This window comes from Oryctolagus cuniculus, chromosome 4 (assembly GCF_051225735.1).
Source record: "Oryctolagus cuniculus isolate XC-2025 breed Fujian yellow rabbit chromosome 4, ASM5122573v1, whole genome shotgun sequence".
Classification (NCBI taxonomy): Eukaryota; Metazoa; Chordata; class Mammalia; order Lagomorpha; family Leporidae; genus Oryctolagus; species Oryctolagus cuniculus.
The window spans coordinates 174,854,357-174,879,284 of NC_142870.1; the positions used below are offsets into that span (position 1 = coordinate 174,854,357).

The 24,928-nt window shown below is 52.1% G+C and overlaps 1 protein-coding gene across 1 annotated transcript in view; it reads right to left on the minus strand.

Annotated features, from left to right (window-relative positions):
- The window catches only part of SCN10A (sodium voltage-gated channel alpha subunit 10), a 90,222-nt gene extending 66,907 nt beyond the window's left edge, over window positions 1-23,315 (minus strand). Inside the window, exons 1-5 of the mRNA XM_089331375.1 lie at window positions 23,020-23,315; window positions 21,659-21,777; window positions 18,581-18,658; window positions 4,232-4,360; window positions 3,213-3,304 (exon numbers count right to left, since the gene is read on the minus strand). Coding sequence (XP_089187501.1) covers window positions 3,213-3,304; window positions 4,232-4,360; window positions 18,581-18,658; window positions 21,659-21,777; window positions 23,020-23,289 — 688 coding nt within the window. The 5' untranslated portion in view covers window positions 23,290-23,315. The remainder of the gene's footprint in view (window positions 1-3,212; window positions 3,305-4,231; window positions 4,361-18,580; window positions 18,659-21,658; window positions 21,778-23,019) is intronic.
- Window positions 23,316-24,928: the final 1,613 nt, after the last annotated feature.

Consider the following 24,928-nt stretch of genomic DNA (forward strand, 5'->3'; position numbering starts at 1 on the left):
CACACTTCTGCACAAAGCAGCACTGGGTACACAGACGGGGACACACTTCTGCATGAAGCAGCACTGGGTACACAGACGGGGACACACTTCTGCACGAAGCAGCGCTGGGTACACAGACGGGGACACACTTCTGCACGAAGCAGCGCTGGGTACACAGTGGGGACACACTTCTGCACGAAGCAGCGCTGGATACACAACGGGGACACACTTCTGCACAAAGCAGCACTGGGTACACAGACGGGGACACACTTCTGCACGAAGCAGCACTGGGTACACAGACGGGGACACACTTCTGCACGAAGCAGCGCTGGGTACACAACGGGGACACACTTCTGCACGAAGCAGCACTGGGTACACAGTGGGGACACACTTCTGCACAAAGCAGCGCTGGGTACACAGATGGGGACGCACTTCTGCACGAAGCAGCACTGGGTACACAGACGGGGACACACTTCTGCACGAAGCAGCGCTGGGTACACAGACGGGGACACACTTCTGCACAAAGAAGCACTGGGTACACAGTGGGGACACACTTCTGCACGAAGCAGCACTGGGTACACAGTGGGGACACACTTCTGCACGAAGCAGCACTGGGTACACAGTGGGGACACACTTCTGCACGAAGCAGCACTGGGTACACAGACGGGGACACACTTCTGCACGAAGCAGCACTGGGTACACAGACGGGGACACACTTCTGCACGAAGCAGCACTGGGTACACAGACGGGGACACACTTCTGCACGAAGCAGCACTGGGTACACAGACGGGGACACACTTCTGCACGAAGCAGCACTGGGTACACAGACGGGGACACACTTCTGCACGAAGCAGCACTGGGTACACAGACGGGGACACACTTCTGCACAAAGCAGCACTGGGTACACAGTGGGGACACACTTCTGCACAAAGCAGCACTGGGTACACAGACGGGGACACACTTCTGCACGAAGCAGCACTGGGTACACAGACGGGGACACACTTCTGCACGAAGCAGCACTGGGTACACAGTGGGGACACACTTCTGCACGAAGCAGCACTGGGTACACAGACGGGGACACACTTCTGCACGAAGCAGCACTGGGTACACAGACGGGGACACACTTCTGCACGAAGCAGTGCTGGGTACACAGTGGGGACACACTTCTGCACAAAGCAGCACTGGGTACACAGACGGGGACACACTTCTGCACGAAGCAGTGCTGGGTACACAGTGGGGACACACTTCTGCACAAAGCAGCACTGGGTACACAGATGGGGACGCCCGTCTGCACGAAGCAGCACTGGGTACACAGACAGGGACGCGCTTCTGCACGAAGCAGCACTGGGTACACAGACGGGGACGCACTTCTGCACAAAGCAGCACTGGGTACACAGACGGGGACACACTTCTGCATGAAGCAGCACTGGGTACACAGACGGGGACACACTTCTGCACAAAGCAGCACTGGGTACACAGACGGGGACACACTTCTGCACGAAGCAACACTGGGTACACAGTGGGGACACACTTCTGCACGAAGCAGCACTGGGTACACAGTGGGGACACACTTCTGCACGAAGCAGCACTGGGTACACAGATGGGGACACACTTCTGCACAAAGCAGCGCTGGGTACACAGACGGGGACACACTTCTGCACGAAGCAGCACTGGGTACACAGACGGGGACACACTTCTGCACGAAGCAGCACTGGGTACACAGACGGGGACACACTTCTGCACGAAGCAGCACTGGGTACACAGACGGGGACACACTTCTGCATGAAGCAGCGCTGGGTACACAGATGGGGACACACTTCTGCACAAAGCAGCACTGGGTACACAGTGGGGACACACTTCTGCACAAAGCAGCACTGGATACACAGATGGGGACACACTTCTGCACAAAGCAGCACTGGGTACACAGTGGGGACACACTTCTGCACAAAGCAGCACTGGGTACACAGACAGGGACGCGCTTCTGCACGAAGCAGCACTGGGTACACAGACGGGGACACACTTCTGCACAAAGCAACACTGGGTACACAGTGGGGACACACTTCTGCACGAAGCAGCACTGGGTACACAGTGGGGACACACTTCTGCACGAAGCAGCACTGGGTACACAGATGAGGACACACTTCTGCACAAAGCAGCGCTGGGTACACAGACGGGGACACACTTCTGCACGAAGCAGCACTGGGTACACAGACGGGGACACACTTCTGCACGAAGCAGCACTGGGTACACAGACGGGGACACACTTCTGCACGAAGCAGCACTGGGTACACAGACGGGGACACACTTCTGCATGAAGCAGCACTGGGTACACAGACGGGGACACACTTCTGCACAAAGCAGCACTGGGTACACAGACGGGGACACACTTCTGCACGAAGCAGCGCAGCCCCAGGTGGGCGGGGGGTGAGCAGGTTGAGTGAGTAGGAGTATTTGTGGACCCACAGGTGCGTTCTGGAACATGAAGCAAGGTGGGCCAATGTGGAGAGGGCCAGGCCAGGGGTCTGAATAACACTCAGGTCTTCCTGGTTGAACGTAGGTGATGGAGAGAGCAAGGGCAGACCTGTGGGTCCTTGTGGAGTTTGTCCACAGAGACTGGAAAAGGCTTTCCAGTGGATCCCTGCAGAGCCAGACGCAGAAGGCAGAGGGATGCCCACTCCAGGAGCAGGGTTTCCATTTCACAGGGGCGGAGGAGGGTTCTGGGAGGGGCAGGGCAGGGAGCATCAGGCCATGGATGAGTGTGGGGTCCTGTGCCTGGCCTCTGGCCTCACCGTCCCCACCATCTACCTGGTGGGAGGCGAGAAGCAGTGGCCCAGCTGCTGGCAGCAACTCAGATGTAGGAGGCCCAGGCCATGAGTCGTGGGGTGCTACTTTTGAGTCTGAGTTCTCTGTAACCAAGAACTATCTGAGTCTTTTCTCCTCTGCAGGTCCAAAGACAAGGCTGGGGCTCAACCTCTTAGAGCTACAGAAACAGTGAAGATACCATCGCCAAGTTTAAATCCTTGGTGTAAGGCATAGATGACAATGGAACCCGACAGGGAGGACCGAAGGTGAGGACACGCCTTGTCGTCTACTGCCGGTGCGGCCACTGGAGTGTGGGCACAGCTCTGGCCTCCAGCTGACCCTGCCTGTCCAGCGGAGACGACATCCCTTCCCTGGGACCTCACGGGGATCCTGTGCCGACGAGCCCACGCTCTGCGGGTGCACCGGCTCACCTGGAATCACCGAAAAGGTTTTCAGTGCTCGGAGAACCCTGAATGTCCGCAGGCCGGAGATCCCTCGGAGGTCTTTGGCGATGGCCACGTATCTGCAGGACCAGAAGGCAGCAGCACCACGTGAGGACACCTTTGGGTCACACGAGCCTAGGAAGCACCCGGAGAGGATGCTGGGAATCTACAGGCACCGCCATCTACAGTCTGATGCCAACGCCAAGTTAGCCATCACAGCGTCTTTCGGAATGGACCATCTGAAAAGACGCGCAGTGACAAGGAGGCTGTGATGCTGTGTGGACGGACGCTACGCAAGCGTGCACACAGGCTCAGCCAGCCAGTCACTGACACCTCAGCAGGAGGCCTTGTCGGCAGGTGCAACACCAAGCCCTCCGACGGTCCAGATCTGACATCCTTGACTTCCTGTGCCCACGGGACTAACCCTGCAACGTGACCCCAAAGTAGCACTCCTGGGAGAAAATCCCAGGCCCTGTGGGGCCAAAGGAGGGAGCTCGGCTGAGATGAGGAAATGTCCGTAGTGTAGGGGCCTGAACACAGCTGCCAACGCCACACGGACACACACGGACACATACACACACGGACACACACACAGATACAGACACACATATGGACACAGACACATGGACACACACACACACGGACACAGACACACACAAACACACGGACACAGACACACAAATGGACACAGACACACACACGGACAGACACACACACAGACACTCGGACACACAGACACACGGACACACACAGTGACACTCGAACACACACACATGGACACTTGGACACACAGACACACCGACACACACACACGGACACACACATGTGGACATAGACACACGGACACAGACACACACACATGGACACACGGACACAGACATACACACGGACACAGACACACACACGGACATAGACACACACATGGACACAGACACACACACACACACACACGGACACAGACACACACACGGACACTCGGACACACACACACACACACACATACTCACGCCAGGGTGATGACACTGAAGTCCAGCCAGTTCCAAGGGTCTCGTAGGTAAGTGAACTCATTCAGACAGAACCCCCTGGCCAGTATCTTCAGCAGCGCTTCGAAGGTGTAAATGACGGTGAAGACATACCTGGGGAGGAGGGCGGAGAGGAGTTAACGAGGGACAGAGCTCGGGGTCTCCTCCGCCTTCAGGGGGGAGACATGGCTGCTGGGACTGTTCCCGGGAAAATGCGCAAGGAGCATCACTGAGGTGGCGAAGAGAAACAGGGCAAGGCAAGGACACGAGACGCAGACGAGGAGGGCCAGGGAGGCACAGAAAGACACGGGTTGGGAGGGCTTCGTGTGACTGACGGCGGCGCACGGGGCAGGGGACCAGCTCCGTGCAACCCCTCCCCCCCCTTAAAGATTCATTCTATTTATTTGAAACACAGAGTTGCAGAGAGAGGTAGAAACAGAGAGAGATCTTCCATCCACCAATTCAGTCCCCAAATGGCCGTAACGGCCGGAGCTGAGCTGACCTGAAGCCAGGAGCCAGGAGGCTCCTCTGGGTCTCCCTCGCAGGTGCAGGGGCCCAGGCACCTGGACCATCCTCTGCTGCTTTCCCAGGCGCACTAGCAGGGAGCTGGATCAGAAGTGGAGCAGCCGGGACTTGAACTGGCTCCTATGTGGGAGGCTGGCACTGCAGGCCGTGGCTTTTCCAGCTGCCGCCTTTTTACATGTCTCTACTTCTGTTTTGTTTTTATAGCAGGCACCACTAAAGGTCTTTTTTTCTTTTTAAAGAACCTTTTGCATAGCAAAGGAAACCGTGCACAGAGTGAAGATAACCAACTGAACGGGAGAAATATTTGCAAAGTATTCATCTGACAAAGAATCGACATCCAGAATCTATGTGGAACCGAAACAAGAACCAGTGCCAAGCAGTCCAGTGAAGAGATGGGCAAAAGAGCTAAACAAGTATTCTCCAAAAGAATTTGAATTCCTAGCAAGCTGGCCGCGGGGAGCCTCCCTCGAGACCCACGCACCCCAGGGACTCAGCTGCACCCATGAACTGCGGGCGCATCACAGAAACTCAGCTCCGTGACTGCAGACGTACGCAGGGAGACTTGGGGCCAGACACAGCCCTTGCCTCCCCCCGCCCTGCCAGCCGTCTGAAACGACTGGTAGAGCAGCTTTCAGAAACAGGCGCAGGGCAGGGAGGACGCAGGCAACACAGCGTTCGGAGACCAGAGTGTGGACGACCGGCTACGAAGCGTGCGCGCAGGCTCACCGACCAGTCACTGACGCGGGCGGTGGCTGGCAGAGCCAAGCTAAGGGGAAGCGGGGAGCCCCGGCGGTGCCCAGGGCGCGGACAGGCCGGAGCTGCGGGGCCAGAGCGACTGGCAAGGGGCGGGCAGGACCAGCTGGCGCCACGCGCTGCGCGCAGGCAGGATTGCGCTCCGCCCAGACACAGCCCCGACCTTCGCTGGCCGAGTGCTAAGCGCTGCTCGCTGCAGCTCAGGGAGCGGAAAACGTGTCTGGTCATTCCATGCACACGCCACTCTGCACGCCACGTCTGCACAATCCAGGCTGATACAGACGCGGCGACTGAACAACGAACAGCAAGCGGCGCTTCCCCTGCCACCCCAGGAGAGGCGAAACCAAGCAGGTCCCAGAGTTGGGAGCCCGTCGCAAGCCACCTGGCCTGGGATGGCCGGAGACGGGGAAGGGTGAGCGGAACCCCGCGGCAGCCGAGTGGTAGCCGCCGGGAGGCTGGGACCACGCGACCTTCAAGCCTGCATAGGCACTTCCCCGGAAAGCAAGCGGAACCTCGACGTTACTAACCGGGTCGCCTCCGGACCCGTGAGAGGAGAGCTCGGGTTTGAGGCCAGCCGTGGAGCGGCCTCTGGCTGTGTCTGGGCCGGGTCTGGGCCTAAATCACTCTTCCAGGCCCTTGTCTTAGAGATTTCCAAATCCAGGCCCAGACGCGGCGTGCAGTGTGACCAACTTCATTTACAAAGTGAGGTAAACACACAGGCTCATTAGGGCTCCATTCAGGGAGAACGGGGCCAGAGGAAGGGAATGACCACACCCTGCCGTGTCCGCCCTCAGTCCAGTAGAGGCGAGACCGTGCACTTCCGGTCTCCCTAGCCTTTTATAGGCGGGAAAACCGGACGTGTTTACGTGGCTCCGCCCCACGTCGCGGTGAGAGGCGGTACTTCCTGGTCAGGGGTCGCCTGATTGACAGGTGGATGAACATGGCGCCACAGAGCGAAGAAGGAGTCCAGCCGTGGAGTTGGAGCCGTCTCTCTGAGCCGGCCCACGTCAGCTGGGCTGTGTGCCCCGGGGCCTGTCAGCTTCCACAGCTTGCTGTCTGCCGCCCCCGCTCTGCAGCTTTCCTAACTTAGAAGTCCCCGACTCCGAGCTGGAGGCTGCGGGGGCCTGTGGCAGGTGTTTCCGGCTTCTCAGAGCCAACACAGACTAGAGGTTCCGTGCAGGGCCGTCCGGAGACCGTTCTCGACTGCGGCGAGCTGGAATTGAAGGGCCGGCTCAGCGCAGGCGGCGGCGTGCTCCCTGGTGAGTGGGAAAGTCCCGGGCGCCCGCGGGGAACCGCCTCACCCTCCCCGCGCTCCAGTTTGGAGAAATCCCGACGTTCAGCCATTGCAGATGCGCTGTGCACTGGGCGTCTCCCCGATGCTGGCAGGTCCCGGGGCAGTGCTTGTGTAAACCCGGACACCGCGGAGGCGTGTCCGGGCTTCCGGGTCGCTCGGCGCGCCCCCGGCCCTGCAGGCAGAGCGGACGCGGTCGCGTGGCCGTGAGCCCTCCCCCACGTGGCCGTGAGCCCTCCCCCCACGTGGCCGTGAGCCCTCCCCCCACGTGGCCGTGAGCCCTCCCCCCACGTGGCCGTGAGCCCTCCTCCACGTGGCCGTGAGCCCTCCCCCCACGTGGCCGTGAGCCCTCCCCCCACGTGGCCGTGAGCCCCCCCCCACGTGGCCGTGTGCCCTCCCCCCACGTGGCCGTGAGCCCTCCCCCCACGTGGCCGTGAGCCCTCCCCCCACGTGGCCGTGAGCCCTCCACATGGCCGTGAGCCCTCCCCACACGTGGCCGTGAGCCCTCCCCCCACGTGGCCGTGAGCCCTCCCCCCACGTGGCCGTGAGCCCTCCTCCCACGCACACAGCGGTCCTGAGGCGTGTATGGCCCGCTGGTTTCCGGGCTGTGCCGGCCCGGCGGAGTGGCGGGAAGCAGCGTCCTGTGGCACGTCCTGCTTCAGTGTCAGTTCCACATGCCTGGTTTTTGGTTTTTTTAGAGATTTATTTGTGGCATAGTGGCATTGTGGCGCTGTGGCATAGTGGGTAAAGAAAGCCGCGGCCTGCAATGTCGACATCCCAGATGGAATCCGGTTCGAGACCCGGCTGCTCCACTTCCGATCCGGCTCTCTGCTGTGGCCTGAGAAAGCAGTGGAGGATGGCCCAGGTCCTTGGGCCCCTGCACCCGGAGGAGGCTCCTGGCTCCTGGCTCCGGATCGGCCCAGCTCCGGCCGTTGTGGCCACTTGGGGAGTGAACCAGCGGATGGAAGACCTCTCTCTCTCTCTCTTTGCGTCTCCTTCTCTCTCTCAGTAACTCTATCTTTCAAGTAAATAAATATTTTAAAAAGACTTATTTGTATATTTGTTTATTTGAGAATCAGAAAGAGAGAGAGTCTTGCATCTGCTGGTTCACTCCCCAGGTGACCACAACAGCCAGGGCTGGGCCAGGCTGACGCCAGGAGCCAGGAGCTTCTTCCGGGTCTCCCAGGAGGGTGCAGGGGCCCGGGGACTTGGGCCGTGATCCACTGCTTTCCCAGGCCCAGCAGGGAGTTGGATTGGAAGCAGAGCAGCAGGACTCAAACTGGTGCCCATATACCAGTGCCACAGGCAGAGGCTTAACCTACACTGCCGCAGCACTGGCCTTGTGTCCGCTTTTCCATACAGCTTTGGTAGAGTATGCAGGACAGATTGATCACTGGAATCGTTTTAAGTGTGAAGTTAATGCAGTAAGCATGCACCTCTCCGGATCTTTCCTGTCACCTCGAACGGCAGGGGAGCCGTGAACAGTCCCTCCCATCCTCCACTCGGACAGCGCTGTTCCGCCTGCTGTCCCCGGGAGTCCGGACGCCTCTTGTTGGTGCAGGCACACAGGATTTGTCCTTTGTTTCAGGCTTGCTTCGCAAGTTGCGTGCTGTGTCCGAATCTCATTCGTGTTTAGGGACGAACAGCAGCCTCTGTTTATCGATTGACTACAACTTGCTTATCCCCCACCTGTTGATGGAAGTTTGGGATAGTTGCACCTTTTGACAGCCGTGAATAATGTGCAAAGCCAACACATTTTTAAAGACGGTTGCATAGTTTAAAACGAACCTTTAACCAGACGAGAGGTCTCAGCTCTGAAAATCAGCTTCCTGACAATAGGACAGTCACTGAGCCCGCCCCTCACGTTTGTGTGAGCCTTTGCTGACTGCTGTGCCCTTCATAGCTTGTCCACTCAGGTGTCTGTCTGCTCCCGTGAGTCACAGCCAGTGACGTTGCAAGGAGTGCGGTGATTCGAAGGAAGGGACTCCACCAGTCGCTCTTGCTCCCCTCCAACCGCAGCTTTGTGGGTAATTTTGGAGCTGAGTTCCTGTCTTAGCAGCAAGAGTGCGACTGCGCCTGATTTTGATAGGAGGATGAATGCTAGCTCTGTAGTGTCGGTGTCTTCTCACCTTTTCATCAGATTTTGATAATTTTGTCCCGAGAAGACTCATTTTGTGCTTCTACAAGACACGGCCAGTTGGTTGAAGAGTGAGGTTGATGAGCTTTATTGGAAGTTCTGACCCAAATGTTAGATCATAAAGTAGGTATGAAGGCAAAGGGATCACTGGTCTCACAAAATTCAGTAACTTATTCACTGCCGTGGCTTCTGTTTTCTTCTATATTTTTATCTGCTTTTGTGAGATTATTTCCTACCTGTCTCAAGCCAGGTTTACATTTTTATTTTTGTGATGGAGTCTATTTATTACTTATATTTGTGACCTTATTTCATGTTGTAGGATATATATTTAAATTTTTCTCATTATTACATTTTAGCAGACCACTTTTGAAGTGCTGATTCATTTTTGTGAATTGGGATATTATGCAATGCAAAAGTAATGCTGGCAAATGCAAGTTTCACAAATGTAAACAACTGCAAATGACAAGGAATACATTGTTAGGAAACGCTTCCTGGAGCTGGTGCTGTGGTGTCGTGGGTCAGGCCACCGCTTGTGCGCCAGCATCTATACTGGGCTGTGGGTTTGGATCCGGATGCTCTGCTTCCAGTCTAGCTTCCTGTTGATGCTCCTGGGAAAGCAGTGGCTCGTGGCTCCAGTGCTGGGGCCTCTGCTGTGCAGATGATGGAACTCCGGCTCCCAGCCTTGGCTTGGCCCAGGCCTGGCTGTTGCGACCATTTGGGGAGCAAATCGTCACTGTGCCTGCCATTCACTTCATATTAACCACCACGCACTGTAGTCTTTGATGAACACAACTGCTTTTATGAACAAAAAAGTGAGAAATTCTATGAAAATCACGACTAATCCTGCATTTCGGATTTTTAAATTATCTGTGCATAAAATAATTGCATTATTTTTCTTCTGAGTCTTTCAAACGATTAAATGGCTACTAAGAGACTTCTGGTGACCACAGAGATTCTTCGATCACTCTTTGAGACATGTTGTATGGGATGGAGAGAGCTGAGTGGCTCTGAAAGTAAGCGAGAAGAATGTGGAGCTCCCGAGGACAGTAAGAAAGAAGCAGCGAGGCACAGTTGGAGCCCCACACGGGACAGTTTATAGAAGATTATAAGCCAGTTCCATTCCCAGATACATCAAATGAAATTCATCCTGGCAAACTGAATCCAGCACAATGGGCAAGCTGGAACCATTAAAAATAGATTAGCAAATCCATTACTGTACCCTACTGTATTAATAGATGAAACACTATAGGACAACCTTAATAAATACAGAAGTATTGATAAAAAGCCAACATCCACTCATAATGAAAATCTTAGACTAACAATCGAATTTCCACAGCTTGAGAAAGAGCAGTGGTGAGAATACCACAGACGCCATGATGACAGTGAAACATTAAACGCACGACCTTTGAAGTCGAGAAAAACGCACTGCTAAGGCTTTGGTGAAGCATGATGCTAACGGTCCTGTACTACCCAATAAGACAGGAAAAATGAGTGACATGAGAATCGGAAAGAAGCAGCACGTTTGGATGATAGAATTATCTAAATAGAAAAACCCAAGAGGACTGACGGAGAAATATCACTTACTATGGAGCTCAGCGAGGTGGCTGGGTGAAAAGTCAATATACAGAAATTAAGCACACTGACATTTTAGAAATAAAAATAAATGTTTAAAGATCAATCACAAGTGCAGTGTACCCAGTGACAAGTCTTTATAGAACACTGTTAAGGAAAATTAAAGGATGTCTCTATGTATTAACAGATAGTCCATGTTGATGTGTGAGGTTTCACATTCTGTATGTGACCCTTCCCGTGGTAATAAAGTGCATTTCCAATCAAAGCTGCAACAGTGTTGTAAGAAAGAGCGTAAAAATATGACCCTTGGGGCTGGTGTTGTGGCGCAGTGGGTTAAACCATTGTTTGCAGTGCCAGTATCCCATGTGGGCACCGGTTCTGAGTCCCAGCCGCTCCCCTTCTGATCCAGCTCCCTGCTAATGTGCCTAGGAATGCAGCAGAAGATGGCGCAGATGCTTGGGCCCCTGCCACCCACATGAGAGACCCCGATGGAGTTTGAGGCTCCTGGCTTTAGCCTGGTCCAGCCCCGGCTGTTGTGGCTACCTGGGAAGTGCTCCAGCAAATAGAATATCTCTTTTTCTATCTTTCTCTGTAACTGTGCCTTTCAAACAAAATAAATCCTTTTTTAAGAAGATGAGGCTGGGAAAATACAGAGAGGAAATACTACCTCATGCTATGCACACACAAACATAAATTCTAGGAGGATGAAACACCTAAATACAGAGAGGAAAACTATGACTTTTAGCCAGAAATACACAATACATTCATGGGATACAATATAGAAGTAAAAAAAAAGACATATCTATATGTATCCATTTAGACAAATCTCAGAAACAAAATTGATTTTTTGAAAAAAGCATCAGATAAGAACATCGATCTTTTAAAAAGAGCCGGATAAAGCACACATACTGTCTGATAGCATTTTGCACGTTTGAAAAGACAGGAAGTTACTGCTTTTTGCTCGCTGTGCCAGGCCTGTGCTCCCGGCTGCCACAGCTCCAGCTCCATTGCACAGATTCTTTCCTTTCCACTGTGGTGTTCCCTGCACCCACGTGGCTGCCATCAGTCCCGTATCTGCCCAGAGTCTGAGCGTGGCTGGAGATGGGCGTGCAGGGCTGACCAGGAGCCCTTCTGTGCTGCTCTGGGGGCCCAGGGCATGGAGGGAGGGGCGTTCTGCTCTGGTCACACTTACTCACCACTTCTGCCTCCCCTGCCTCCTTCATCTCATCCTAGTGCCCAATCTAGAATGTCCTTCCCCTCTGTGGCCTCTCTGGATCTCTAGCTTCTTTCTGAGCACAAGAAAGCATTGAGGGGCTGGCACTGCGGCATAGCAAGTTAAGCTGCCGTCTGCAGGGCTGGCATCTCGTTTGAGCACCGGTTCAAGTCCTGGCTGCTCCACTTCCAATTCAGCTCCCTGCTAATGTTCTTAGGAAAGCAGTGGAAAATGGCCCAAGTGCTTGGGCCCCTGCACCCTCCTGGTTCCTGGCTTCAGCCTGGCCCAGCCCTGGCCATTGCAGCCATTTGGGAGTGAACCAGTGGATAGGAGATTTTCTCTCTCTCTCTCTCTCCCTCTCTGTCTCTCTCTGTAATTCTGACTTTCAAATAAATAGATAAATCTTAAAAAAAGAAGCTATTGAAACATGGACTATGTATCTCCATCTCCCCACAAGCAGAGAGAGAGGGAGCTACACTTATCAGCTGATGTGGTGTGAAGCTAATCTTTCTGAGCAGGATAACGACAGGGAGGGAAGATAAGGAGTGGGGCCACTTGGTATGAGAACATGGCAACAGATGGGCTCCTGAGTCCTCACTGCGTGCGACTTAATTCTCCCTCAAGCATCACGATGTGATATTTGGAACCTCAGTTTACCCCCAAGGGTGTTTACTGTCTTCTGGGCCCCAGAAACAGCTGGTGGCTGTTACCAGCCTGCACTGCAAAAACAGAATCTAGGCCAATAATTTCCATAGGCACAGCGCTCTCAGGCACCTGTCCCACAAGTCTCCATGTCTAGGACCAGATAGGTAGGTTTTGATATTTTATATATTTTTGGTGTGCTTACAAAGGAAATTGTGTCAATAATTCAGTTAATACAAATCCTTCACAGGGAATGGATTTAATGTTAATGGAAATGAAGATTGATATAGCTTTGAAAGATAACTTGGGAATATCTCAAAAATGAAATTCACATGTCCTTTTGTCCGGGCAGTTCCACTTCTGGAAATTCACCCCTCAGATTTACCCACATGGTGTGTACAGAGATGGACATAAGTGAGCTCACCAAAAAATTAGCTGGGCCAGCAAATAAGAGGATGTGCTGACTAGCAACAACGCGATGTCTGTCAGGCGATTCACAGTTAAGTTTTGCTTACTCCAAGCAAGTAATGTCCATTCAGCCAATTTCTACAAAACAGCTACGTGTGGGGTTTTTATTGGGAGCCCGTTGATTTTTGGGGCAGCACTGATGTTTTAACATTACTGAGTCTTCTAATCCATTCACATGAGATGTCCTTGAATTTATTTAGGCCCTTTAAGCTTTTTCTTAAAAATATTTAGTCATTTTCAGTATAAGGTCTTGTACATATTTTTATAGTGGCTTTTGGATTTATTAGATCTGTTTCTCTATGTTCTAACTAATTTTTTCTTTTATACTTTCTTCTTTTTGTTTTCCTTTCATTTGTTTTATTGTTCTTTTTCTAGTTTTATGTTAAGTACTTAAATGATTTTCACTTTTTACTGATATTAATACCCTGTACTTCAGTGCTATGAATTGTTCTGGGGGCTCATTTGTACCTGCACCCAACGGGCGCTGATGAAACTGCTTTTAGTCTGCAGTTTGTCCTCATTCAAGAATTCTTCGAGGGAAGTTTCCAAACTTACCAAGTAGAAAATCCACTTATTGCTTTTGTCTGCTTTTGTTATTATTTTCTTATTTTATTGCAGTGTGATCTGGGATAATTTTCTTGTCCACCTTTTGGATCTTGTTGTTTTTGTCATAGCTTCATAGCAGGTCATTTGCATGGTGATTGAAAAGGAAGTGTATTCTCCATTCTCATGGACTAGAATTTGCTGCATGCTATTCATAATTATTAGTGAGGGCGTCTGTAACTTCCTGTACTTTCTGGTGCACTTGATCAGCTGTTGCCTGAAAGACATTTAACTCTCCTGTCCCTACAGTGTTTTTTGTCTGTTTACCCTTAAACTTAGTTTCTGATTTATAACTGTTCTTGCCACAATATTTGTTGCAAACATCATTATTATGGGTTATTTAGCATTGCAGAGTGTCATTTTTGTACTGCTTAATACTTCCTGGCCTAATTTCCCTTTTTCCTGAGATTAGGACTGTGACTCCTGCTTCTTTTCTGTTTGTCTTGTCTTGTCTTGTTGCACATTCTTTAATTTCAGCTTTTCAGTATCACTTTGTGGAGTATATTTTTTATTCAACATAACGTTGGATATCACTTTGAATACAATATGAATTTTTAAAAATATGTGTGAGTTAAATCCATTTACATTTATTAACATGACGATTTTGCTTAGTCGTAGTTTGCATATATTACCTTATGCTTTACATTTAATAGCTTTAAATACATTTCATTATCTGCTGTTTTCTTTGCTTGATTTTTGGTGTCCAATTCTGTTATTTAAAATAGTTTGTATTTTTGTTTTAGAGATGCTCTTAATAAGTATAAGGTTATTATAAATCTATATAACTAACACTTTAGTATGTTGTTCTTGGTATTCCTGTTTGGTAATTCTCTTTCTTTTCCGCTCTGTTTTAGCCATCATCTCCCTGTTGTCAGTGTTCTTTGTGCTCCCCTCTGGACTGCTGGACGCAATGACTGTGCCATGCGTTGATTTAGGAACTTTAAAGAACACTCTCTAACTCCTGCCGTTACTGGAGCTGGGATCCGGGGGCAGAGCTGCCCGGTGTTCTTCCCGCCCTCAGCTCCCCGTTCACGCTCTTGAGTCGTGTCGGCTGCCCGGTGTTCTTCCCGCCCTCAGCTCCCCGTTCATGCTCTTGAGTCCTGTCGGCTGCCGGGGCCTGTGGGGTTTGTGGGAGGTGCAAAGCTGGGTCCTCACTTTCGCCGTCCCCTGCAAGCCCTTGGTTTAATGAGGCCTGCTTGCGCAGTGATTTACCTCTCTTCCTCCCACTTCCGGTCTTCCAAGATTGTCATGGCAGCATTGGTCCTCCGAGTTTTCCTTTTCCCTTTTCCTTGCCCGTATACATTGTTAGAATAATTCTGTTCTTATTCCCACGCGGTCGTTTTACTGGCATTTCGAAAGGGTGAGGCAGGACATACGCTTGCCATCCTCATATTTAACCAGAATCCCCAGATAACTCACGTTGAGGAAAAACAGTTTGCATTAAATGAGCCCAGAGGGGCGGAACTCTTAGGTGCTGCGTGATCTCGGCCTGCGTGATCTCGGGCTTTCTCTACCTAGTAGCTACATTCTGATTTATATTTTTCAGTATTTTGCATTTTATGCGATAGTCATTTATTTTAAAAGTGATTTTGGTTTTTTGAAATCCTTTTCTTATGAATCTACCATGCAGAATAAAAACGCACCTAAATGCAGAATGAAAACATAGATTGGTGCTGTAAACGGTGCTGAGGGTTGGTCATCCGACTGTCATCACGAGAGACCTGGCCTGGAGACTCGAAGGACAGACACTGATCTCACAGTCATGCACACCGAGTCAGTCTGCAAAGGCCGCGTCTCCTCGTGGCTGTCCCCTCCACAGGGCGCCACGGCTCCTCTCTTGTGACCTCATTCCGCCTCAGCCGCTGCCCTCAGTTTCCTGTGGACGGCTAGAGTCTCAGTGCATGCATTTTCTGGAGACGCAGTTCGGTCCACAGCAGCATGTGTGGCAACCTGCTGACCACGAAATGGGCGCCGTGAGCACGTACGAGCCCTTGCAACTACATCCTCCCTCCTGCACCCTGGAGGTTACAGTTTTCTTAAGTTTCTTCCATTTTCTTGTCTTCATGTATCGTTTTATCTCCCACTTGCTTCTCTGGGGTGGTCTGAATGTGTCCTCAAAAATCCATGTGTTGGAAACAATCTGGATCCCTGTGTTAATGGGCGTGGAGGATGGGCCTGGGCGGGGGGCGATTGGAATTCCACGAGGTGACGAGGTTGGGGCCCCGTGATGGCACTGGTGGCTTCACCAGAAGAAGGTGGGAGACCCGAGCAGACACCTGCTGTGTCTCACGTGTGACGCAGTGAGGAGAGCTCCCCAGAGGCCGGGCTGCGCTGCACCCATGCTCCTGGGCTTCCTAGCCTTCAGAGCCACAAGCCAAATACACCCCTTCCTTTATAAATTGCCCAGCCACAGGGATTTTGTCATGGCAACAGTGAGTGGATTAAGACAAATCTGAACCAAAATGGTCTTCTTGCTTCTGCATTTTGTATAGAGTCATATTTACGAAACTTTTCCAATTCTGTATCACGTTGGTAAGACTCAGGCTTTGTCTGGTGCGGAGCCACAGTCTATTATTCTCATTGCCATACGCTATTCCAGTGTAGAATATAACAGGACCAGTTCACGTGCTCCGAGACTGAGTGCTATTCGGGTTGATTCCAGGATCTGGCTCTCAGCACACGCTCATAAACTCCCTTGCGTGCGTCGTCTGGGGCCACCAGTACATATTGCTGTCGAGCGTGGAACTAGAGGGACACAGTGTGTGTTGGCACCCTTGCTGGATAGGACCCACTGCTTTCCAAACAAGTCTCGGCGACACCCCCTCACCAGCCACGTGGGGTTCCCCTGCTCTGGGTCTTTCCTGTCCGTCCACTGCCACACCTGCCTCCCTGGTTCCTCGTGTGGAGAGCCTGCGATACTCTCTCGGTGTGATTTTAATTTGCATCTTCTTGATGAAAGAAAGTTAAGGAAGCTTTGACGCTCATCAGCCCCTTGGAAGTGCTGATTGAATTCCCTCTCCCGCTCTGCAGCTGGGGGCTTGGCCGTAGCACCCTGGATGCCCGTGTGGTACAGGCGTCTTCGCAGCAGGCTTCTCTTCACTTTGTCCAAGTCCTTGGGTGAGCACAAGTTCCTAATTCTGCGTCAGTCGTTCCCCCGGGGCTAGTGCTTGTGTCACGTGTAACAAAGCTTTTCCTAACCCGAAGTTACCGAAATGCTTTCCTTTGCTTACATCCTTCGGAAGAGAGCCAGCCGTTTGTCTACGTGGAATGGATTCCTGAGAGTGGTGGCAATGGGACGCGGCTGCAGTCTTCCCTCTGGGGTTCCCGCTTGTTCAGCACCACGTGCTGCAGGCTCTCTGGGGCCGCTGCGGCCCGCGAAGCCTGGTCTGCATTGGTCTGTCTGTGAGCTGCTCGTCTGCTGCTGCAACGGCGCACGCTTTCCGTTCCGAGGGCTTCCCCGCAGGTCACAGCAGCCAGAGTGCGGCTCTGTCCTTCTTGCTCCCTACGGATGTCTGGGCTCTAATCTGCTCTTCACATTTTCATTTACATTTTAGAACCAGTTTGTCAAGTAATACAATGAAAGCCTGTTGGGATATGGATTGGAAATTACCTTAAATTTACCAGTCACCTGGTAGAGTTTTTACAATATTGAGACTTTGATTTAAAACATAAAAATTTCTCCCTGTTTATTAGTTTTTTTAAATTTTACTCTATGCCTTTTATAATTATGCTTACAGAAATCTTAATCATACTTTGATAATCTTATTCCTGGATACTTGATATCTTTACGTGCCAGCAAAATATTTTAATTGCTGGCAGTGGTATTTTTTGGAAAGAAAACATATTTCTTGTTTGCTGCTGCTAGATATATAATTGATTTATATCTATTAACCTATACCTACCTATCGTGCTGTCTTATCTTATTGATTCTAATAATTTATCTCTAGAGTCCGTAGGATGTTTTGTGTACTTAATATTACCAGCTCTAAATTGGAACACCTGTGGTGCTTCTGGGACCCTTTACGAAGTTGAAGGCCTGAGAGCAGCTATCCCTGCCTGTTCCCCTTTGTTCTCAAAGGGCAGGGTGTCCATGCTCACAGCTGAGCGTGATTTTGCTGCTTCTTGAAGAGTGAATACCTGTGTCAGAAGGCGTTTCTCTTCTAGTCTAGTTTTTAAGGAGTTTTAAATCAAAAAATGGAAATTGAACTTTATCAAATAATTTTCAGCACTGATCTAAGGTGACCACATGATTTCCCCCTTCTTAACCCACTAATAGAAAGAGAACACCTTTTCTATTGTGGCATGCAATTTGTTATAGGTAGCCAAAAAAAAAAAAAAAAAAAATTGGGAAAAGACAGAGTTTTCGTTATCGCACTGGAAGGGCTATATGAGCGTTCTGAAAAATCTCCACATTCTGCAACTACAGAGATCTCTACTCCTCTCCTCCAGCCCAGGGATGTGGGTAACCTCAGGACAACTAGAGCTCTCTCTCCTCCAGCCCAGGGATGTGGGCAACCTCAGGACAACTAGAGCGCTCTCTCCTCCAGCCCAGGGACGCGGGCAACCTCAAGACAACTAGAGAGCTCTCTCCTCCAGCCCAGGGACGCGGGCAACCTCAGGACAACTAGAGAGCTCTCTCCTCCAGCCCAGGGACGCGGGCAACTTCAGGAGCCCTGCAGTGTGCGAGCCGCGATAACGTGAGCTCTGTTCCTGGGCTATGTGCTGATTATACAGCCTCTGTTTTGCTCCAGTTGTTCTTTCAGAGTAGGCCTTCCTCAAACTTCATTCATGCGTACACCTGATGAATGTGTGAGTGGGAGATAGAGAGTGAGTGAGTTGTGGGGGTGAGGAGAATACTTAGTCCTGCACACCCCAGACCAGTGAAATCAAACTCTCTAGGGCTGAACCCAGACACCAGCGTTTAAAAATCTTCGCATGGAATTCCAATGTTTGGCCAAAGTTGAGAACACTAAGGTGTACCTCCTTGCAGTTAAAAACCTTCTGTGTGTTTATGAACCACACCCTAATGGTTAGAGGAGTCAGCATTGTTCAGATGAGATCGGGCGGGATAAAAGACAAAGGCCAGCAGCAGAGGGAAGAGAGAGGTGCAGTGGCAGCAGATCTACTCACTCGATCTCTGAAGATTCGGTCTGGGTCATGTACACACAGTTGGTGATAATGGTGATTGTGATGCATAAAGTGAAGCACCTGCGAGGCTGGTTAAGGAAGCGCTCAGAGCCCCACATCCTCCTGGCGTCACCAGGATCATCTCGGTGCTGAGTGATGCCCTCATCTCAGCTTGCGGCCCTGTCTCATGGTCACCAGCACTCTGAGCGCCCACCTGGGCCGAGTCCTTTGCGTACGCTGCTTTGACGTGGATGTGAGGGGTCTACACGGGGGAGCTGGGGAAACAGCCTGCTAAAGCTGGGGGGTTTTCCCAAGATCCTGTAGCCGGTCAGCCCCAGTGCTGGGGGGAGAAGTCAGGTCATTTTGCTACCAGACCCCGGAGGAGGAGGGAGGAGTGGAAGGTGGCCTGTGGCTTGTCTGGCAAACATCTCTCATTCTAACAGACAATGGGAAGCCAGGGGGTTAGAGACGCATGGGGGGCCGACAACGTCTAGTCACATTGTCTTCCTAACAGCTTGAGGTCAGTGATGCCGAGCGGACGGGCTTGTGGGCAGGACCGGTGGTGGAGTCAGGCACAGGGCAGTGCCTGAAACGGGGCTGGGGAAGAAAATTCCACCTGAGATTAGGCTGTCATGGGGAATTCCGAAGAGCCAGAGAGGTGGGAGGAGCAGAGGACAGGCAAAGGGATGACCAGAGGGGAAGGCAAGTAGGAGGGAGTCACAGGGATTGGAAGAAGCATGGGTGGACGCTTTCCTCAAGAGGAGTCAGGCTCCCAGCAGTGCTTCCTAAGGAGAGGCACGGCTTGAGATGTGCCTGACCCAGAGGGTGCACCGCTTACCCTCCGTGAGCTCAATTTGAGCGGCAGGATTCGCATCTTTCTTTTAGTTCCCTGTAAATGCCCGCAGTACACGGTCGCTTGGGAACACAGCCGTTTTGAAAAGGGACAGGCCATTAATGAAGCCACATTTCCCTGCCGACTACAGTTGAATTAAGAGAGAGGCTCACACAGCAGGAAGTGTCTACCCAAGGAGTCAATTAAAAGCGTACCTCCGCGTCGACAAACCTTAAGATTCTTATGACATCCTATGTGGAATGTTACTTACGGAAACACAGCAGAGGGGATTGCAAGTATAGCTTTGGGGAAATATTAATACTAGGCCTCTGGGAATTCCACACTTCAAAGAGGTATCTTTTGGAATTCTCCAGTCCGTGAGATTTGAACACACAGCTGTAGAGTTCTGTGAGGGTGAGACCCCTCAACAGACCTGTTGCCCAGCTCAGTGCCACCAAGCAATCACTAACCCATCGACTCTCAAGATGAAGAGTTCCAAGGCCGGCGTCGCGGCTTACTAGGCTAATCCTCCGCCTTGCGGCACCGGCACACCGGGTTCTAGTCCCGGTCGGGGCGCCGGATTCTGTCCCGGTTGCCCCTCTTCCAGGCCAGCTCTCTGCTGTGGCCAGGGAGTGCAGTGGAGGATGGCCCAGGTGCTTGGGCCCTGCATCCCATGGGAGACCAGGAAAAGCACCTGGCTCCTGGCTCCTGCCATCGGATCAGCGCGGTGTGCCGGCCGCGGCAGCCATTGGAGGGTGAACCAATGGCAAAGGAAGACCTTTCTCTCTGTCTCTCTCTCTCACTGTCCACTCTGCCTGTCAAAAAATAAATAAATAAATAAATAAAGAGTTGCGCTGGTCACTTGGTTCCTTTAGAGGGGTTTTACTCCTGGTTGGCTGTTTCTTACTTCTCTAAGTGCAATTCAAGGAGGATCCATGGGGAACAGTCTGTAGGTTTGCCATTTCTCTATTGTTAATTTCTGGGTAATTGTGTGTGTGTGTGTGTGTATTTAAAGCAGTAACTACTCCAGGAGAGGTGGCACACTGAGAGAATAATTACCCTAATTCATTTCCATTAATTGCCTCTTTCCTCTGCACTGACACTGCTTTCAACAGGATGCAGCCTGGACCTCTTCACTAGCTGTGTGGCCTTGGAGCATTTCCTGAAGCGCTGAGTGTTGGTTTTGTTGTCTGTGAAATGGGATGCTATCCCTACATCAGAGGCGTGTGCACCTGTAACAGCACACTCGGGAAATATTTCACAAATTGGGGGGGGGGCTGCTGGAATTGTCATTAGATATCCTTCCATAGAGTCTGGAAATCCAAGGATCGAGTCTGGAGATGTCACTCCCACTGGTTAGCCATGAAGACAGAACCCATGCAGAGAAACCGTAGTGTACCTTTAGGAAACAGTACAATTTCTGCTGGGTGTGAGGTGACCGTCAGGGTGGCTGGCTCAGTCGGAACTGTGCAGCGCCCCAGCAGGCAGCCCAGGACGGCAGGGGTGGGGAAGGCTCCTGTTGGCTGGAGTCTTGTAAGGAGAGGCTGACAACAGGACAAGATTGATCTTGCACATCGACCTCCTGGAAGCTAGGGCTGAATCTGTCATTAGGAACTTCCAAGGCCAAGCCAAAGTCTTTTTCTTTCCCTAAGACTTCAGCTTGCATTGGAAAAAAAAAAAAGCAATGAATCCAACGCAGACTTAGGTGTCTGCAGTCATTCCATGCCCCTTAGCAGGCACCCTCCCGGCACTTGTAACCTGCAGGTAGCTTTGCAGTAAGTTGAGATGCTGGCCTGTGAGATCCACTGGAGTGGTCTCTGCTCTGCCTGTCACAGCCTGCTCTTGTTTCTCTGTGCGAGCCCTGGTCTTTGGCCCAGTGAGCAGCCACTGTCCACCGTCTCCGGCAGAGAGTAGGTAACTCCTGCTTGTCTCATCTGCCCGAGACAGTCCTGGGCCTCTCTCACTGGAGAAAGAGCCTGGAGGCATCAGCAGAACTCTGCTTAAATAAAGGACCTTTTGCAAGTTGAGTGGCCAGGTTAGTCTAAGGTAAAGCCAGTCACCGGTGAGCTACTCCAACCCTTTCTCTGCGTCTGGGACTGCTTGGGGTGTTGGACACGTCCAGCTCATAGACAGCCTTTGCATTTCCTTGATTGCGTGGGCTGGGACTCGGTTGGAGAAAGGCTCTGTGGCTGGCTGCAGTGGGCACTGCTGACTCCACCATGTGGGAAAAGCAACCGTGCAAAGGATACATGTGGACAGACATTTTGATGGCCATCCTTCTGATGAGGTTGAAGGGGCTGAACAGCCACAGGGCACGAGTGGCGCTGAATCGGGAGATGGTCCTTCCTTTGTTCAGCACCATGAATGTCTGAAATGAAACCAGAGACAGAAAGTGAACCTCCAGTGAGGAACAGGAATGCGTCCTCCACCGGTTTTCAGCGTGAGCGATGTCATCTTGGGCTCAAGAGTGAGAACGGCTTTGGGAGAGTTGTGAGGGGACTCTGGGCCACGCCCACACTGCCCCAGCTGTGTCCAAGTCTGTGACGAACTGTGTACCGCGGCAGGTCCCCCGGGCAGTGCTGCACAGGCAGGAGGCTGACTCCCGCCTGAAAAGATGCGTCCTGCTCAGGGAGGGGTCCTGGTGACCCCAAGTCTCCCTTCTGAGTGGAGGCTCTCCTGCTGCTGTGTCCGCCCCTTCTCCGCCTCCTGGGTCTCTGCCTCTCACCCTCCTGTGGTTTCCTCTGAGCACTGAAGGGGGTACAGGCTCTCAACAGGGGGGAGACAGAGAAAATACTGTCTTTGTATTTTCTCTACAAGGCTATTTAAGATGGCCGATGGCTGCCCCCCTCCCCCAACTCCCAGAGTCGAATCTACCGCTTTTGCAGCTCAGTAGGCTGTCTAAGGCAGTCTGGGTAATTGTCACAGACAGCTCTTATTTAGACAAGTGGTTCTCAAACTTTGGGTTTCAAAAAAAAAAAAAGTATTCCTCTCAAAAATTATTGGGAACCTCACAGGGCTTTTATTTGTGTCTGTTTTGGCTCAGTGTGTGTGTGTGTGTGTGATATTGGAAATTAAGACTGGGGACACTGGAGAAGGCAGGAATCTTCAGGTCACCACCCTATTAGAGGGGTTCTGTGTACCCTTTTTGGATGTTCTCAGGAGAGTGGGAATGAAACACAGATGGCATCAGCATGTCATGTGAGATCGTTTTGACCTCATGACCCCCTACAAGAGTTTTGGGAACTCCGGGAGCTCCAAGATCACCAGCTTCAGTGATTCTGCCCTGGTCCCTCTTCCCCACACGCCCCCAGCCCCAGATCGGTGGTCTCTACCTGCCAAGGCAGCTAGCACTCTGGGGACCCCAGCTAGAGCTCGTGTGAGGGCACAGTCAGTGTTCCCTGCAGCTCTGCAGCAGGCGTCTGCTTTTGAGAGTTTGGATTTGATTAGCTCTCTCATAAATATCAGGATTCCAAAAGAACAGCAAAGGGTGAGGGTGATGAGACTTGCTTCTGGTGAACTGAGTCTTTGGCAGACGGCTACATCCGCCAGGGCTCCTGGCCTGGGGCCGGTGGGATTGGGTAGGACTGGGGCGCCTGCTCCTCCCTCTTACCCGGTGTGTGCTGTAGAAGGGGTCAAGATCCTCCAGGGGCTCCCCGATCAGCTCGGCAGGGAGCTCGCCGTAGAACCTGGGCAGCTGGTTGCAGGCTTTCAGGTTGAGCTGAGGCCGACTCTTCCCTTCCTGGTCCTTCTTGCCTCTGTGCTTCTCCTGGACTTTCTTGGCTGCCTTCTCGGCGGCAATCCGCTTCTCAATCTGTGCCAGCGACTCTGGAGTGAACCGACGGAAGTAGGTAGTTCCCGGGGACCCAAAGGAGAACTCCATCTTCTCATTCTTCTCCAGGGAGAGTGTCTACTCTTGTGTGAGTGAACAGACCACAAGGAGGTGACAGCTTGCCCTGTCCAGCCCACCCTCAGCACTGGAATCCACCACCCTCATCTCCAGTCCTTCCCAGGATTCCACCCCTGGCGGTGCTGGCAGGGGGCGCTGTTCACCCCTTGCTATGCTGGGGAGCTCAGGGTCTTGACTCTGCTCCTGCTGCCCTTCCAAGTCATAGGACCTGCCCTGCTTGGTGAAGGCCACCTCCACAGCCAGGTGCTGCCCGCCCGACCTCTCTCCTCACTCTGGAACCGCTCCGGCACTCTCCCACTCTCCTCAGAGACCTCGGCTCACTGTCCACTTCATCTGGGGTCAGCCTACTTTCTGACCGGCATGTCCAATGTTTCCCCCTCTGTTTGAACTTCTCCTGGGCCTCCTGGTCACTTTCTGTTGCCCAGTGGCTGAGCACTTCTCTCGCTAAGCAGATCACACCCATGGTCCGCTCAGTCACTCCCTTATCCCAGCCATGAACCTCAAGTCTAGGTAGCCTGGAGCGGCCTGATGCAGGTTCCTCTGTACCTGGACCACTGGCACCAGTGCCGCCTGGGAGCCACACGGTTTCCATAGCATCAGCTTCTTCTAGTCTGAGATGTCAAACTCCCTGTCTCCTCTGGCAGCGAGCCCGTTACCATGCTTCCCCGTTCATGGAGGGAGATGGAACTCCCTCAGCTTCAGCCCAGCAAGCCTCCAACTATAACCTGCCTTCAAACCCCTCCTGCCCCTTCCCTTCCCTCCCCTCCCCTCCCCTCCCAGTGGGGGATTCCGGCTTGCACTAACCCTCTCCCTCTGCTTGGACACTATTTCCTGGCTACTTCATTTTTCTCCCTGTCCTGATCCCCCAGCTCTCCCTATCAGCAGTGGAGATTCTGAACCATCCTGCGACTTTAGGGACCTTTCACTGGACTCATAGCCCATCCAGGCCTTTCCTCTTTCGTCCTCCCAGTCACAAAGAACTCGTTCTTACTCACAGTCTCCAGCCCTTGGAGTGCAGCTTCAACCCCCAGGCCCAGTAATATAAGGCCCTGCCTGGACCCCAGCAATCTTACGGCTACTTTCAGGGACCCCTCAATTTTTTTAAAGATTTTATTTATTTGACAGGTAGCGTTACATATAGTGAGAAGGAGAGACAGAGAGAGAGGTCTTCCATCTGCTGGTTCACTCCCCAAATGGCCACAATGGCCAGAGCTGCGCCGATCCGAAGCCAGGAGCCTCTTCTGGGTCTCCCACTGTGGGTGCAGGGGCCCAAGCACTCAGGCCATCTTCTACTGTTTTTCCAGGCCATCAGCAGAGAGATGGATCAGAAGTGGAGCAGCCAGGACTAGAACTGGCACTCATATGGGATGCTGGGACCATAGGCAGAGGATTAACCTACTGTGCCACAGTGCTGGCCCCCCTCAATTCTTATCTTAGGGTCTTGGTGGCTGTTTCTGATCACTGTCTCCTGGAAATACTCCCTCTTTCTCCCGGACTATGGTGATATTCTCTTGTTTTCCTGCCGTTATGCCTGTTCCTCTCAATCTCCTCTCTCACTCATGATTGTGAATCATGGGGCTCCATCATTTTTCTTTTTCTTTTTCTTTTTCTT